The sequence below is a fragment of the Neltuma alba genome, unplaced genomic scaffold, assembly GCF_004799145.2.
Source record: "Neltuma alba isolate B1F8T4 unplaced genomic scaffold, ASM479914v2 tig00002811_pilon, whole genome shotgun sequence".
Lineage (NCBI taxonomy): Eukaryota > Viridiplantae > Streptophyta > Magnoliopsida > Fabales > Fabaceae > Neltuma > Neltuma alba.
In genome coordinates, this window is record NW_021633026.1 from 675710 (window position 1) to 691100 (window position 15391).

At 34.4% G+C, this 15391-nt stretch overlaps 2 protein-coding genes across 3 annotated transcripts; both read left to right on the top strand.

Annotated features, from left to right (window-relative positions):
- The first annotated feature begins 1743 nt into the window (after window positions 1-1743).
- Window positions 1744-10430, top strand: LOC114738421 (CO(2)-response secreted protease-like). Its single transcript, XM_028926475.1, has 11 exons — window positions 1744-1983; window positions 2579-2682; window positions 3386-3483; window positions 4173-4340; window positions 6602-6713; window positions 6851-7388; window positions 7510-7610; window positions 8014-8256; window positions 8584-8698; window positions 8784-9000; window positions 9585-10430. The coding sequence occupies exons 1-11, from the start codon at window positions 1879-1881 to the stop codon at window positions 10133-10135; spliced, it is 2352 nt and encodes a 783-aa protein (XP_028782308.1). The 5' UTR covers window positions 1744-1878; the 3' UTR covers window positions 10136-10430.
- A 1133-nt stretch (window positions 10431-11563) lies between these two features.
- On the top strand, window positions 11564-15010 carry LOC114738439 (histone-lysine N-methyltransferase, H3 lysine-9 specific SUVH3-like). Of its 2 annotated transcripts, XM_028926505.1 has the most exons (3): window positions 11564-11587; window positions 11771-13931; window positions 14688-15010. In XM_028926505.1, exon 2 carries the CDS (start codon window positions 11912-11914, stop codon window positions 13868-13870), a length of 1959 nt encoding a protein of 652 aa, XP_028782338.1. In that variant the 5' UTR covers window positions 11564-11587; window positions 11771-11911; the 3' UTR covers window positions 13871-13931; window positions 14688-15010. The 2 variants fall into 2 exon arrangements, with proteins under 2 accessions (XP_028782338.1, XP_028782331.1); XM_028926498.1 differs by lacking the exon at window positions 11564-11587 and having other exon boundaries at window positions 11767-13931.
- Window positions 15011-15391: the final 381 nt, after the last annotated feature.

The window sequence follows — 15391 nt, forward strand, 5'->3', positions numbered from 1 at the left end:
TTTAGGGTTGTCGACTGAGCTAAAAGCAAAAGAGAAGATAATAATATCATCTTACAAAGAGAGAGAAAAGAAGATGCTGAGATTAAGAACTAATGAGAACAAGTGAAACTGACCATTGGAAAACAAAGAGAAAGAGAACAAAAAGAAAGAAAGGACAAAAATAAAATAAAATAAAGAAATTTCACATGGCAGTTGAACAGAGATTAAATTGCTTCCATTTGAAGCATTTCTTCATCATCATCATCGTCTTCTTCTGCTTCTTTAATGAACTGAAAGTCTTCTCCTTCAAGGAACTGGGATTCTTGCTTTTCCTTTTCTTTAGGTCCATTTTAGTACGTTGAAAATTTGAAGATAAAAATAGAAATGGAATTGAAATCCATATGTTCCTTTTTGTGCGTTTGGTAGAGGGGTATGGAATTTTCAGACTTTGGGTTTGTTTGGGTAAAAATAAAACTATAATTTTAAAAGTGTTTTTACGGTATACGAAATAAACATGTGGAGAAGTTTCTCTCAATTTACGGAAAAGTGCTTCTGGAGTTACCTAAACACCCCATTATATGAAATTTGCACCCACATAACGATTATGACCTTGTTAATAATTTTTTAAAGACATACTCCTCTGGCTTATTTATGAGTCATGTCTAATATGTTTTATATAGATAAAGAAAAATCTTAAATTTTATTAACTCTTATTTAAAATTTAACAACTTTCTGACTTTATCTTTATTTAATATACGTTATACTTCCTGTAAATAAAATCAACATAATAATAAATAAGAGTGAAATTATATATGTATAAAAAAAATTTCTCTCAATATCCTATAAATAAAATTAAAAAAAAATCTTTTTTTAATTCTATAAATAAGACTAAAGGAGTATGTGAGTTTCGCACTAAGGCTGCCTTGCTATCACTTGATTTGATGAAAAAGGTCTCTCTACATTTGAAAATAAGATTATGTGCATCTGTCTTTCTTTATACCCTGTCTGGGGGGAGCATTATATAATCAATAATGGGCCATCTTCATAATAAATTTTTAAGACCATCTTACCCCTATGATTTTAGAACCGCAAGTATGATCCCCGCCTTATAATTATTACTTCTTCACCCCTGTCCGCGCTAATGACATAGGTGGACGGGGGTGATAGCGGCCTCCGCTGGCAACAATGACGGTGGCCTCCAGCCAAAAAAAAAAAAAACAAGAAAAGAAAAAGAAAGGCTGGGGTAAGCAGAAATTGTGAAAACTTGATGAAATTGAATATCATGATTTATTAATTAACATGTGGGGTCATGTAATTAGCTAAGAGTAGTGGGCAGGGGCAAGGGCAAAGGCAAAGGCCCCCGGTTTAAGCTCTTGATCCCCTTTTTACCACACAATAAAATTACCCAATACTTCATACCAAAAACGTAACAAATAAGTAACTAAATTATGCCTTAAATAATTGTAAATGATGGTTTTTTTTTCTCACATTCTATATCTTTAAAGCCAGGCTTGTTAATGAAGTTTAATGAATTGATATTTAATTTTTTTAAAAAACAAATCAACAAATAAAAATCATAAAATAATAAAACTCTAATTTAGGGGGAAAAATAACTTTCTAATTAACCATTCCGGAATAATAAATCAGTCAAATTTTTAATCATTTTTCCACTTTTTTTTTTAAAAAAAAGAAGAACACGCAGTTCATTCAATACAGGCAGAGCAAAAAGAACGAAACAAAGTATTAATATATATATAGTGAAGAATCTCACTTACTCTCTCTCAGTCTCACTCTCACTGAGCCTATAAATAGATCAGAACTCATCATGAACTTGTCTTCATCTTTATGAGCAGAAGGAAACTCTCTTTTCTTCTGTGATCTCAGTGCATCAGATCTTCCATGGCTTCTCCACTTCTGCAATTCCTTCATTATTTCCTCTTTGTACCTTTTCTTCTTCTCATGATCTCTTCTTCTTCAATAGCCTTCTCCCATCAAGTTCCCAAGGTATGTGAATATCTCTCTCTCTCTCCCCTTCTTCATTTTCATTATTCCTTTTTGGATCCTATCTAGTGAATGAACACCTGTCTAGAGAGAGAGAGAGAGATGAGCTTAATCTAAACTCAGGCCAGCCAAATCCATGATTCTTTCTCTTAGGTTAGGATTGTTCTGTGCCAAATGGTCGTGTTCTCCACACACACACACACACATGCATCAAAATATGTCCTCTGATCTTCTTTATAAAAAATAAATAACAAAATCACGTAAATAAAAAAAAATAGCTAAAATTAATTAATGATGATAAATATATAAAATAATGCAACTTATTTTTCAAAAAAAAAAACATTCTTATTTATGAAGAGAAGGAGTGATCAATAACTAATACAGACCACTAACCTCTAATTAATAGGGACAAAATAAAAAATGATACTAAAAATTTCAGACAGACTTATAAATAGGAACATGTTATCTGTTAAGACCAAAGGAATTATGTCTAGTTTGTTAAGGGGATTATTTATGGTGTGTGTTTACCATTAATTATTTCTTCCTCTAATAATTAAGATTAGTAAAGCTTAATCAATTCTTTGGGTATTTTGTGCAGCCTTATGTTGTTTACATGGGAAGTTCAGCATCAAACAGCTTTGGGTCAGATGCCAAATTTTCAGAATCTGCCCATTTGCAGCTCTTGTCTTCCATTATTCCAAGGTTTTTTCTCATTCACCTTTTTATAGCAATTCATAAATTCTAGGGATTTCTTTGATTCCAATTAAAAAAAATGGAAAATAACTTATAAATGAGAATAGAGAGCGTGTTACTTAATATACTTATTAATAAATAATTGTAAGAATGATATTAAAGGACATGTGCAGATTTTATTAATTCAAGGGGATGATCATGACGTTTAAGCTTTTATTAAATTTTAAAAATTCATCCTAAATGATTTATATTTTATTTTATTCTACTTTTTTCCCATATGAAACAAAAAAAATTTATTATTAACTTCAAACAACAATAATTCAATGTCAAAAATAAAAAAAATAAAATTTGAAAGATTTCAAAATTACTCATCCTCCGAAAAAATACAAGCAAACTGATTTCCTCTATAAAATTCCTCAAGATACCTCAACTCAATTTTATTTTAGAAATCACTACAGGTTATTTTGTATATAATTTACACAACAAAACCGTAAAATAGTTTATTTTGTGACAAATCAAACTGCATCCCAAGTTTTATTAAACTTTGATTAATCCATATCGAAGTTAGGTCAGATTCTAAACTGAGAGGTAACTTTCCTAAAAATATTTATTTTTACCTTAACAGATCCAAAACCTTAAAATAATTATATTTAGCCATAGAAATTAGTTAAATCAACCCACTGTGCAGTTTTAACTTTAAACTTTTTCACAGCAAAGAGAGTGAGAGGATAGTTCTGATCCACCATTACAGTCATGCTTTTAGTGGATTCTCTGCCATGCTTACTGAGAGTGAAGCTTCTGCATTATCTGGTACTTATATTATCTTCTCGCTTCCTCCTTTTCCCACTATTGTCTATTTCCAATTCCTTAAATACCGGTTTTAAATATAAGAGTTAGATAAAATTTAAAGAAATTAATAAATTTAGTTAAATTAATTATTAACAAAATATATATGTGTTAGTCTTTTAAAAATATATATGCCTCTCAGAAAATTATTCTTATTGATCATACTTATAATGAACAGAGGTAATTTGCGAAAAAAATAATAAAAAACAAAATGAATTGAGGTTTTAATCAAAACTCATTTTTCAATTAGTATTTATATTTAGAATTGAATAAAGTATTTTTTTTTAATCATTTAAGTCATGATTACTCGTTTTCTTCTTCTCTGAGGTCGCTAATTATTTCCCAACACAAAGACAAAAGCTCACTAATGCTTATCATTTTTGCCTAAACCAAAGTCTTTCTTCTTCCATTCATGAATACGAGTTATTATGCTGTCCCTTAATCACTCCATACACATAATTTTGTTCACCAAGCCTAAGTTTTGTACACAAAAATTATAATAATTAGCCTTATTCTATTAGGTAGGGTCGGTTATATGCATCGTATGACATATTTGACACATTTTAGACACATTTTGATATGTGTATGTGCTCTATATAGTTTTTTGTATATTTATTTGTTATTTTGTGTTTTAATGGCAACTTTCAAAACAGAGCACCATGGGGTAGTGTCAGTGTTTCCAGATCCAGTTCTTGAGTTGCATACGACAAGATCCTGGGATTTTTTGGAATCTGATTTGGGTATGATGCCACGTGGCACTGTCCCACAGCAACTACAACACCACTTTTCAAGCGATGCCATTATTGGTGTTATAGACACTGGTACGTGTCACTTTTTCTCCCTGCTCCATTACTAAACTAATAAGTTGTGTTCATTTTCTTGTAAGTTTGGCTACCATTACACTCTTCCTTTTTTTTTTCCCCTTTCCGCCCGAATTTTTTTTAAACATTATATCCAGAAGAATAAACAAAAAGAGCTAAATTTCGGCAATAACTATATAATATTGATTTTTCAAGAGCTAAAAAAAAGAAGAAAACTCTTGAAATGAAACATCCTAGTGTCACATAAGCTACAGTCTCATTATTTGATAACAAAAATTTCAATATTTGATAGTTACATACGATAAAATGACAGCATGGAAGGCTGTCATAGGCATGTAATCTGTAGAGTTTGGTGGGGATGCATTTCACATGTCCTTGCCATTCTCATAAATGGCCTAAGGATTTTTGAAGAGACATCTCATATGATAGCTAGGGAATGTCATTGTGTGACACTCACTTATAAAACTAATACAGTACTGTTAAACATAAGAACTAATAGAGGAGTTTGTATTCGTCTTAAATGTAAGGTTTTAATATATTTTGTCTCTCAAAATTTTAATTTTCTCCCCAAACTCGCACATATTAATGGGATTTTCCATTAAGGGAGTAGTTTCCAACACAAATAATTAAAATAGGTGTTTTAGGGAAACCAAGAATTTTTTTTTTAATAAATAACTAACTAAACTAATTTTCTTAGTTTATATGAATTAGTTGGTTTCACTCATCTGTTTAGGACTAGTAATCAAAATTTATTATAGACAATCTACATGCATAGTAAGTTAAATGATACATAGGTCATGAATATCTTTTAGATTTCGTGTAATGCATGATAGGAATAAGAAGCAAACTGGCAGTTAAGGTATCAACATCTAGCAAGTAGCAACAGTGACAGTACTAGCATAATAGAAATCAACCCACATGGTATTGCCAATAGCCTTGCTAGTAAACAATTAATGGCCATTCATTGTGGCCCTCATCCAGCTGTTTTGATTGCTGCTCTCCTCTGTGTTTGTCAATAATTATTTGTAAACATAAGAAAATAATTGGTGCTTCCTTCCATGATGCGCATTCTTCTTTATTGATGTTGAGAGGATATGGGCCGTTCATAGCTATGAAATGAATTGAAACCAGAAGATCAAAGGAAAATAAGAAAATAAGTTATGAAAATATTAGTATTAGGAGTCTAGACAGAGAACAATTAAACACAAATGATGAGTAATATGATTGGAACTTTAGATTAGTGCTTCCATAAACCTTCCTTTCCTTCCTATAACTTGTATGTAAAAGGAAGGAGAATCAACTCGTCATGCCTGAAAATGTAGAAGAAAAAAGAAATGACAACAAGAACAAGCCTTATCCCACTAGATGGGCTTGGCTACTTGGATTGCACGGCTCTGTTATACTCTATCGACAACTAAATTTTTAGATAAATTGTTAATTAAAAGGTCCCACTCAATAATAGGGAAAGAGAAATAACTGGAAAAGAATTTTTCCAGACAGAATACTTCTTGGGGCCTGGGAAGGCATGTGCAACGAGGATTCTACATGACCCAATTTCAATCTGTAAGAGCACTACTTAGGGACACAGACAAGACAGTGAGGTTACATGCAAGAGCTAACTATAAAATCACCAAAGAGATGAAATTTCTCAGCACCTTCTTTTTGGTAAAAGATAATTAGGAAACTGATAAATTGTCTACTAGTAACATATATCAGAACTTGTGGATGCCTACTAATAACAGTAAATTACAAGCTAAAGTGAAGCCCAATACAATTTTTTGTATGAAACTTGATCTGGGTAATTGAGCAAGGTTGGGTTCCTTGATACTTTTGCCATGAGTAACATGTCTCCCATACAGAATCTGTCACTGGTGATGGCTAATTGAGCATAATTTTTATAACCAAATAATGTCATTTCCTTGTTCTTCCTAACCTCATTTTCTGCAAACAGCGAAGGCCAACTAAGTAGAAGTCTAAATTCTAAAGGGAGGTAGAGCAAAATCTGCTACGCATTGCATAGTTTACAATACACAAACACACATATATTTAGATAAAATAGCACAGGTAAAGTATATAATTAGAACCCAGCATTCATATTTAGTCATCATTGCAAGTTTCTTCAGTCTGAAACTCCGAAAGCTATAACTTTCACCCGTTAATGTTGACCTTGGCCTTAATTAGAAAAACAATCGCCTGTGATATGTTATAAACAAGTTGCTTAAACATTATTCATTCAAGTTTATATCTATTCTTTCCTAAAGGGATATGGCCAGAATCTCCAAGTTTAAATGATGAGGGTATTGGGGAAATCCCTTCTAGATGGAAAGGCGTTTGCATGCAGGGTCATGATTTCAAGCTATCCAATTGCAACAGGTGATTATTCCCTCTCCCATAAAGTTTTCAACAAGATGTTTGCATCTAGTTTAATATACCTCAAAAAGAAAATTATTGATATCAACGAATATGCAACCTGGTATGGGAAAAGCTCAATTATATCAGTAAAATTGTAGGAAATTGATAGGAGCAAGATACTATAATCTGCAAATCACTTTAGCTAGCAACAAGACTCATGGTGGAGTATCCAAAGGCTCACCAAGAGACTCTGTTGGTCATGGGACTCACACTGCATCAACAGCAGCTGGAACTTGGGTAAAAAATGCTAGTTATTATGGTTTAGGAGAAGGAACAGCAAGAGGTGGGTCCCCTTCAACTAGGATTGCTGCCTACAAGGCCTGCTCAGAAGAAGGTTGCTCAGGTGCCACTATATTGAAGGCTATGGATGATGCTGTTAAAGATGGAGTAGATATAATCTCAATTTCCATTGGACTTAGCCCACTGTTTCAATCAGACTTTCTGAATGACCCCATAGCTATTGGAGCATTTCATGCAGAAGAAATGGGTGTCATGGTGGTGTGCTCAGCAGGAAATGATGGTCCTGATCCTCTCACAGTTGTTAACACAGCTCCATGGGTATTCACAGTGGCAGCTTCTAATATTGATAGGGTCTTCCAATCAACTGTTGTCCTTGGCGATGGAAAAACTTTTCAAGTAGGTTTCTTGATTTCTGATTCAAAGCTTTAGAGGGGGAAAAAAGATGTGGTAAATTTCTTAGCATAGTTTTCATGCATAGTAAATCTGACCTTTTCCCCCCCTGTGATTGTGTTGGTAGGGCTCAGGTATTAACTTCTCAAACCTCACTCGTTCAAAGTTGTATCCTCTTGTTTTTGGAGGGAATGTGGCTGCTAGATTTACCCCTCCATCAGAAGCAAGGTACACAATAGTAATTTCAAAATCATAATTTTAAGTTTTGCTTTAGCTTTTTTTCTTTTTCTTTTTTTAACTATTTGAAAAATCCTTGTCGCATTATCTTTATCTTAATACGCTATATAGGATGAAGTTGTAAATCTTGCTTAACATCTCATCTTTGCTGGTGAAGATTTACCTTGTCAAGAGCTGAAGATAATTCATATCTAACTGAAAGGAAAATCTATTTCTGCATATACTATTATTCCCATTTATACATGTAGCTAACATACCAGTAGGCAGTGGCACTAATACAGAAACAAAGAAGTAGTAATATTAAATCCTAGTTTTTATGAGTTGCAAATGCTTGGCAGCTATGATGCAGAAACACCAACATAAGGAAATATGTTCATTCATCAATGAAATGCAGGAATTGCTATCCTGGATCATTGGATTACAGTAAAATTGCTGGCAAGATTGTGATTTGTGTTGCTGATGATGTAGTTGTTTCAAGAAAGATCAAGAAGCTGGTTGTACAAGATGCAAGGGCCATGGGGATGATACTGATTGATCAGGACAAGAAGGATGTTCCTTTTGATGCAGGCGTTTTTCCCTACACAAATGTTGGTGATTTTGAAGGGAATCAGATTATAAGTTACGCTAACTCTACCAGGTAAGCATTTTGACAAGTATCTAAATGGGATAGGGAACTCTACTCTAAAGTTGAGGTGGGAGAACTGACCCACTTAAGCACCTCGTTCAGCATTTCATGCTACTCAATAAGGGACTTAGTATCCAACATTCCCAATTTTAAAATACTAACTAGTTCCACTATTTATGATTTATGTGGCTTCATCTTTCCAGCCATACATTCTTCTGCTTTGGTTTTCCTCTTTTCTTTTTTTAACATCTATATATATATGTATTATATAAACTTCCAAAAATTGGAAAATAAGTTCAAGCGAAAATCCTCAGCCTTTCTTGGCTCCATCCATGGCAGGAACCCAACCGCAACAATTCTTCCAACAGCAGAAGTCGCTAGAAATAAACCCTCACCAAGTGTTGCTTCTTTCTCATCTAGAGGTCCTTCAATCCTTACAGAAAACATACTCAAGGTACTTTTCTTCCTCAAGGCCCTACATGAAATGTATACAAGGCCACAAAATCTAACACACTACTTGTGGCAAATGTGTTCCTCAGCCAGACATTATGGCCCCAGGAATTGGCATTCTGGCTGCCATGATACCCATCAACACTGAACCAGGAAGCGTTCCAGCTGGGAAAAAACCATCCCTGTTTGGCATAAAATCTGGTACATCTATGGCTTGCCCACATGTGACTGGTGCTGCAGCATTCATCAAATCAGTACACAAAAGATGGAGTCCTTCAATGATCAAGTCAGCCCTCATGACTACAGGTTCAACAACTATTGTTCTTCTTATTGTTTAATCTTGAAAAATTTCTCTCTCAAAGAAAGAAAACAGAAAGAAAAAGACGTTTCAGTACTGGATTAAAAAAGGTGTAAAAAGAAAGAAATACAACTGGTCATGCTCTAGGGAAAATGGGAATTAGACTTGACCATAAACCAAGTAGCTAACTCAGCCCAATAGAGTTTGGTTTTTTCAAAATGTTCAATCTTTCGCATGCCAAAATCAATTATGAACCAAAAACTATGGTTATCTCACAAGCTACTATTACCCACTTTTTAATTATACTTTCCTAAAAATTTATCCAAACACCCTATTTTTAAATCAGTTCTGCCTACAAATCAATTTTATGAGCTCTGTTTTACCCAATGCTAATCCAAATGCACCCGAAGCATGTGGGGACTGCTTATGAGAGACATGGTCAACAGTCTCATAGTTGATTTTAATCAAAATGAGTATTTGGTTGAGGGTCTCATAATTGACTTTAACCAAAACATGGGTGTTTAGTTGATGATCTCATAATTGATTTAATCAAGTGATACTTATGCAGTTCTTTCCACTTTTTTGTTTTCAGCAACAACCTACAACAACCTGAGGAAGTCTGTGACAAACAGCTCAAATGACTTTGCCAATCCACATGAAATGGGAGCAGGGGAAATTAGCCCACTCAAAGCTCTCTATCCTGGTTTAGTCTTTGAAACAAATGTGGAAGACTACCTCCAATTCCTTTGTTATTATGGTTATTCACAGAAAAGGATAAGATCAATGTCTAAGACTAACTTCACTTGCCCAAAGAACTCCAATAAAGACCTTATATCCAACATAAACTACCCATCAATCTCCATAAAAAAGCTTTGTAGGAACCAGAAAGCTAAAGTAATCAGAAGAACTGTTACCAATGTGGGACCCCTTAATGCCACATATACAGCAAAAGTGCATGCACCAAAGGGATTAATTGTCAAGGTGCTTCCCAGTAGACTTGTTTTCTCTGAGAGTGTAAAAAAGCTGTCTTATGAAGTCTCATTCTATGAGAAGGAGGCCCATGGAGGCTACAATTTTGGATCTCTAACCTGGCTTGATGGTAGGCATTATGTTCATACAGTATTTGCTGTCAATGTTCAATAACTTGGAACTATTTGTCTAGTGCAGGTTATGTTCATGGACAGACATACACACAAATACACATACAGCATATTTATAAAATTGATTAATATCCATAAAATGTATTGATTCTTTTGTTTTTCAAGCTATTCTCTAAGAATCAGAACCATATTCTTTTGTTATGTTCAAGGCTCCTCAGTAGTTTTGAAGAGAGTTGAGTGTCCTATGTAATAGGATAAAATTGTGTCCGTGGTTTCTCTATATGTATGGCATTTTTAAGTGATCTGTTTTGAGTTTGTAATTGTCTTCTGTTTAAGAATTTCAAAACTGTCAAGCTTCTGTTCTTCTCACTCCTGAATACACTTTTAAAAGAAAAACAATATGAGGTGATGTCAAGAAGAATAATGAATAAATCGTATTGGATTAAAATAGTACTTTGGTCTTTTAACTTTATCAATTCAGCCCTAATCGTTGAGCACATCAGGGCAAAGGATCAAAATTTGAGATAATTTCGAAAGTTGGGGAGTTATTTTGAAATGCTTCAAATTTGGCATCTCAAACATTGGATCAAATTGAGTAATTTAAATTTAATATTTAACAAAATTATTATTCAAATATTAAATTATAAGAAACAAATAAATAAGAACTAAATTGTTGAAATCTAATATCAACAAGAACAATATTTAAGTTCCTTATATATATTATGTCAAGTTCTCTAATGACACATGATCATGTGTTTTATTTTTGAAATATTAGTATTTAATAGCATTTAATTATAAACTCATATGGAAAAAAAAAATTTAGAACACATGACCATGTGTGATTTAAAAACATGGTACAATGGATATAAAAAATTTGATCTAAGTATTTATGTCAAGATAGTAGCCAGTATTCTAAACTAATTTCTAGTCCAGCAAAATGAATTGGTTTTCCAATAACAGCTCGTTCTTTAAATTAATTTTTAGTACATCCAATATCTTAAAATATTAAAAAAAATACTTCGGTTTACTAGATTTCAGATACTGTGGTAGTTATTAAAAAAAATCTTAGAGTGTTGAGTGGATTAAAAATTATTTTAGAGTATTAATGCTACTAAAAAATATTTTAAAATACCGAATGGTACTGAAAAATATTTTGAAAAACTGAATGCTTATTTATATGAAAAAAAGGAAAAAAAAGAGGGTGTTCCGGCTCATCCATTCTACGTCAAAAACGGTGTAGTTCTCGGTAAAGGATGGCAGCGGGCCAGAAGGAGAAAATGAGAGAGGCCGGTTCCCTATTTATATTGGTTTTTAAAAACGACTCTGACTATTTCGTACCTCGCATTGTTCTCACTCACTGTCTTCAAGCTCGACTCATCTTACGAGAAACCCATTTTCCGCTTCTGCTTTCTCCTTCAGTTTCAAGTTCGCCTCCTCCATTTTGAGTCCATATGTTTGAAAGAAAGCATATTCAATCTTCAATCACCTTCAGAAGGTAAGGTAAATATTTCTTCTCATCAATTTTTTCCCCCAACATATGCTTCGCTGATTTGTTAAGCATTTTATGAATTTCGACAAATTGTATCCGTTTATCTATCACTTACTCAGTAAAATTCCATTCGTAGTCTCATTTACCTCTTGGGTTTTATTTCGCTAATCTCTCGAAATAATCTTCAAGGATGAAACTATCGTGATACGTTCGGGTGTGTCTGCTGCAAATGGAAAGAGTTTCGAAGTACGCATTTTGATAGAAGAGGGGAAACAAGATATTGGGTAAGTTCTTGAGGGAAAATAGGGGTTTTGAAGCTAGGAGTCTGCAATGGAAGGAGGTTTAGGCCAAAACTCTGTTCCTTCATCAAGTTCTTCTGACAAGTCCATGATTTTGGATGTTAAACCTCTGCGTTGCTTGCTACCAATTTTCCCGATGTCATCTCAAGGTCCTTCTTCTGGCCAGTATCCTTCTGGGTTTGCTCCTTTCTTCCCCTTTGGTGGACCTCAAGAATCTCATGCATGGACTGATCTTAACCAGCATGCTCCTCCTTCTGGAGATGTTCCGATGCCTACTCCAATCCGAACAGTCAGAAGCCCTTTAGATTCTATTCCATCAAAACGTGGAGCACCGCATGGGAGCAGCTCAAAATCATCCCAAAGAAAGACTAAGAAGAGCCAAGAATCACAAATGGATTTATGTTCTATAGTTGGTATTAGCCCTGACCAGCAAACTGATGGTGACCGGGAAGTGGTTAATCTTGTGCTCAGGGAGTTTGATGCGCTTCGAAGAAGAATTAGCCAACTTGAAGATGCCAAGCGTGGAGATTTAAGAGCTGGCAATATATTGATGACCGAAGGCGTTCGAACAAACATGACGAAGAGAGTAGGTGTCGTTCCTGGGATTGAGATTGGGGACATTTTCTATTTCAGAATGGAATTATGTGTTGTGGGGCTACATGCTCAGTCCATGGGTGGAATTGACTCCATGACCATCAAGGGTGGGTTTGAGGATGAACCTTTGGCTTTAAGTATTGTCTCATCATATGAATATGATGACCATGCAGATGATGATGATGTTTTAATTTATAGTGGACAGAGTGGGAACTTTGGCAAGAGAGACACGGTGGCGGCTGATCAGAAGCTTCAAGGGGGCAATCTTGCTCTGGAAAGGAGTTCACGACGGCACAATGAAGTGAGAGTCATCCGGGGCATGAAAGATCCTGCTGCTCCAAATGCAAAAATCTATGTCTATGATGGTCTGTACAAAATTCAAGATTCATGGATAGAAAAGGGGAAACATGGCAGTGGTGTATTCAAGTACAAGTTGGTGAGAGTGCCCGGACAGCTTAGTGCTTTTTCTGTTTGGAAATCAGTTCAAAAGTGGAAGACAGACTGTTCTTCAAGGACTGGACTTATTCTTTCAGATCTGTCTTCAGGAGCTGAGAGTATTCCAGTATCACTTGTCAATGATGTTGATCATGAGAGATTGCCTGGTGGTTTCACTTATTTTCATTCCCTTAGATATTCTAAACCATTCAGCTTAATGCAGTCTTCTGATGGCTGCAACTGTACAAAAACATGTGTCCCTGGTGATCTGAATTGCTCTTGTATTCGGAGAAATGAAGGCGACTTTCCATATATTGGCAATGGCATTCTAGTAAGTCGTAAGCCATTAATTCATGAATGTGGCCCTACCTGTCGTTGTTTTCCTAACTGCAAAAATCGAGTGTCCCAATTGGGTTTAAGGCACTCCTTGGAAGTATTCAAAACTAGGGACAGAGGATGGGGCCTTCGATCATTGGATCCTATTCGTGCTGGTTCTTTTATTTGTGAATATGCTGGAGAAGTTATTGACAAAGGAAACTTAAATCAAAACGAGGAGCTAGCAATTAAAGATGAGTATGCTTTTAATACTAACCGTATTTATCCTCCATTTAAGTGGAATCATACGCCTCAGTTATTTGAAGGAGTGGATTCAGATGACCCTAGTGAGGATTATGATATTCCATCTCCTCTAGTTATAAGTGCTAAAGAGTTCGGAAATGTGGCTAGATTCATGAATCATAGCTGTTCCCCAAATGTTTTCTGGCAGCCAGTTGTTTATGAAGAAAATAATCAATCCTTCCTTCATATTGCATTTTTCTCTCTCAGACACATTCCACCAATGACAGAGTTGACGTACGATTATGGGGTTTCCCGTTCTGATCATACTGAGGGTAGAGGAATGCCCGGAGGTCGGAAAAAATGCTTATGTGGATCATCAAAGTGCCGAGGTTCTTTTGGTTGATGGTTTGTGTCACAGTTGCTTACACATAGGCATGGTGTTTGAAAATGTATTCGCGACTAAGGTTTGAATCCCTCCTTCTTTCATGTTTTGAAAATTTCTTTCCTTCTGATATATGATCTTCAAAATGAATGCAGGCATTTTATAACGACCAATTTCATTTTCTGTTTTATTTTTGAAGTCTGTCACATTCATAGTTCAGGAATAATGATAAATCATGCTTTGTGGCTCTCCCTGCAACTGTACAAGTTGTTCCAAGTTCCATTCTTCTAGGCTCTAAGTTCATAAGCTTTATTTATTTATTTATAGATGCCATTTGATTTCACTGTTATTGAATATTAATATCAGAGACATGTCAACTGGTAATATCACTTTTCTGGCATTTCATTCTACTAAAAGGTTTTGACTTCAACTTATTTTGCAATGCAAGATCAATACCTCAAGTCAAAAAATTTTCACACTTTTCTTTTTTGGTAAACTTTTAACAAATACACATGTTTTGCTGTTGTTTTATGGACACTATTATCGAAGTATATGTTTATTCTTTTTAATATGGACAAGATCAATGGAAAGTTCTTATTAGTTATTTCTGTCAGCCATGTGGAGTCGTGGACATTGTTTACAACTTAGCATCTTTGTATTGGCTAAAAATTTACAGCTTAGCATCTTTGTATTGACTGAAAATCACGATCCATATTTCTATCGAACAACCAGATGATAAATATTAAAGTTTGGACGTAAGTTCGTCTCTTTATTTACCTTGATGGGGTTTATTGTCCTTTTCATCTTACATACTCTATGATTTTGAATAAACCAACAGGTGATGATTCTGCAGCTATTTTGGAGAACCAGATCAAGCTCCAATTTTGTGAATGGATGCTTTTGTATATACTGTTAAACCTAGGTATGCTTGACTGGAAAGTAAATGCTCGGCTCTATATTTATAAGTAGTAGTAGTTCGTGAAGAAGTTGTTTTGGAGGACTTGAAATGGCCGCGTTGTCCTAGAAAGGACATGCCTAGTGATATTCATGGCACCATGTAGTGTGTATGGTTAGGCTTAACTGTACTCCTGGTTTAATGATGTCAACTGTTTGTAACTGATGTATGTAAATATGTTTGCTTTATGGCAATAAACTTATGCCTGCCTTTTGTGAATTTATATTTTGGTTCTGAAAGTTATGATAAGCCTTGCTTTCTGGGAAGTTTGGCTTCCCCTTCCTATTCATATCCCCAACCAAACGACCCTTGCAATAAGCCTAGAAGATACATGATATGCATTCAGCTTGTTATTGGACAAATTGAATCATTTACATTCATGTACTTTTCTGACAGTGACATGAAAAAAAAAGTAATAATATGAATATAATTACTTAAAATATTATTTATTTCGTCACTTATTATAAAATTCAAATAATTGAATTGTGTTGTTTAAAAAACCTATTAAAATTACTATTTGGGATAAATATGTAGAAAAAACAATGTACCAAAAAACTGTTGGTTGAGATTATCAACAGTCTTACCCT

Excerpts from the sequence above, each read along its gene's own strand:
- LOC114738439 (XM_028926505.1), top strand. The coding sequence starts at position 11,912 with ATGGAAGGAGGTTTAGGCCAAAACTCTGTTCCTTCATCAAGTTCTTCT.
- LOC114738421 (XM_028926475.1), top strand. The coding sequence starts at position 1,879 with ATGGCTTCTCCACTTCTGCAATTCCTTCATTATTTCCTCTTTGTACCT. Across the intron at positions 6,714-6,850 it reads AAGCTATCCAATTGCAACAG|GAAATTGATAGGAGCAAGAT; the intron begins GTGATTATTCCC and ends GTAAAATTGTAG. Across the intron at positions 8,699-8,783 it reads TTACAGAAAACATACTCAAG|CCAGACATTATGGCCCCAGG; the intron begins GTACTTTTCTTC and ends TGTGTTCCTCAG.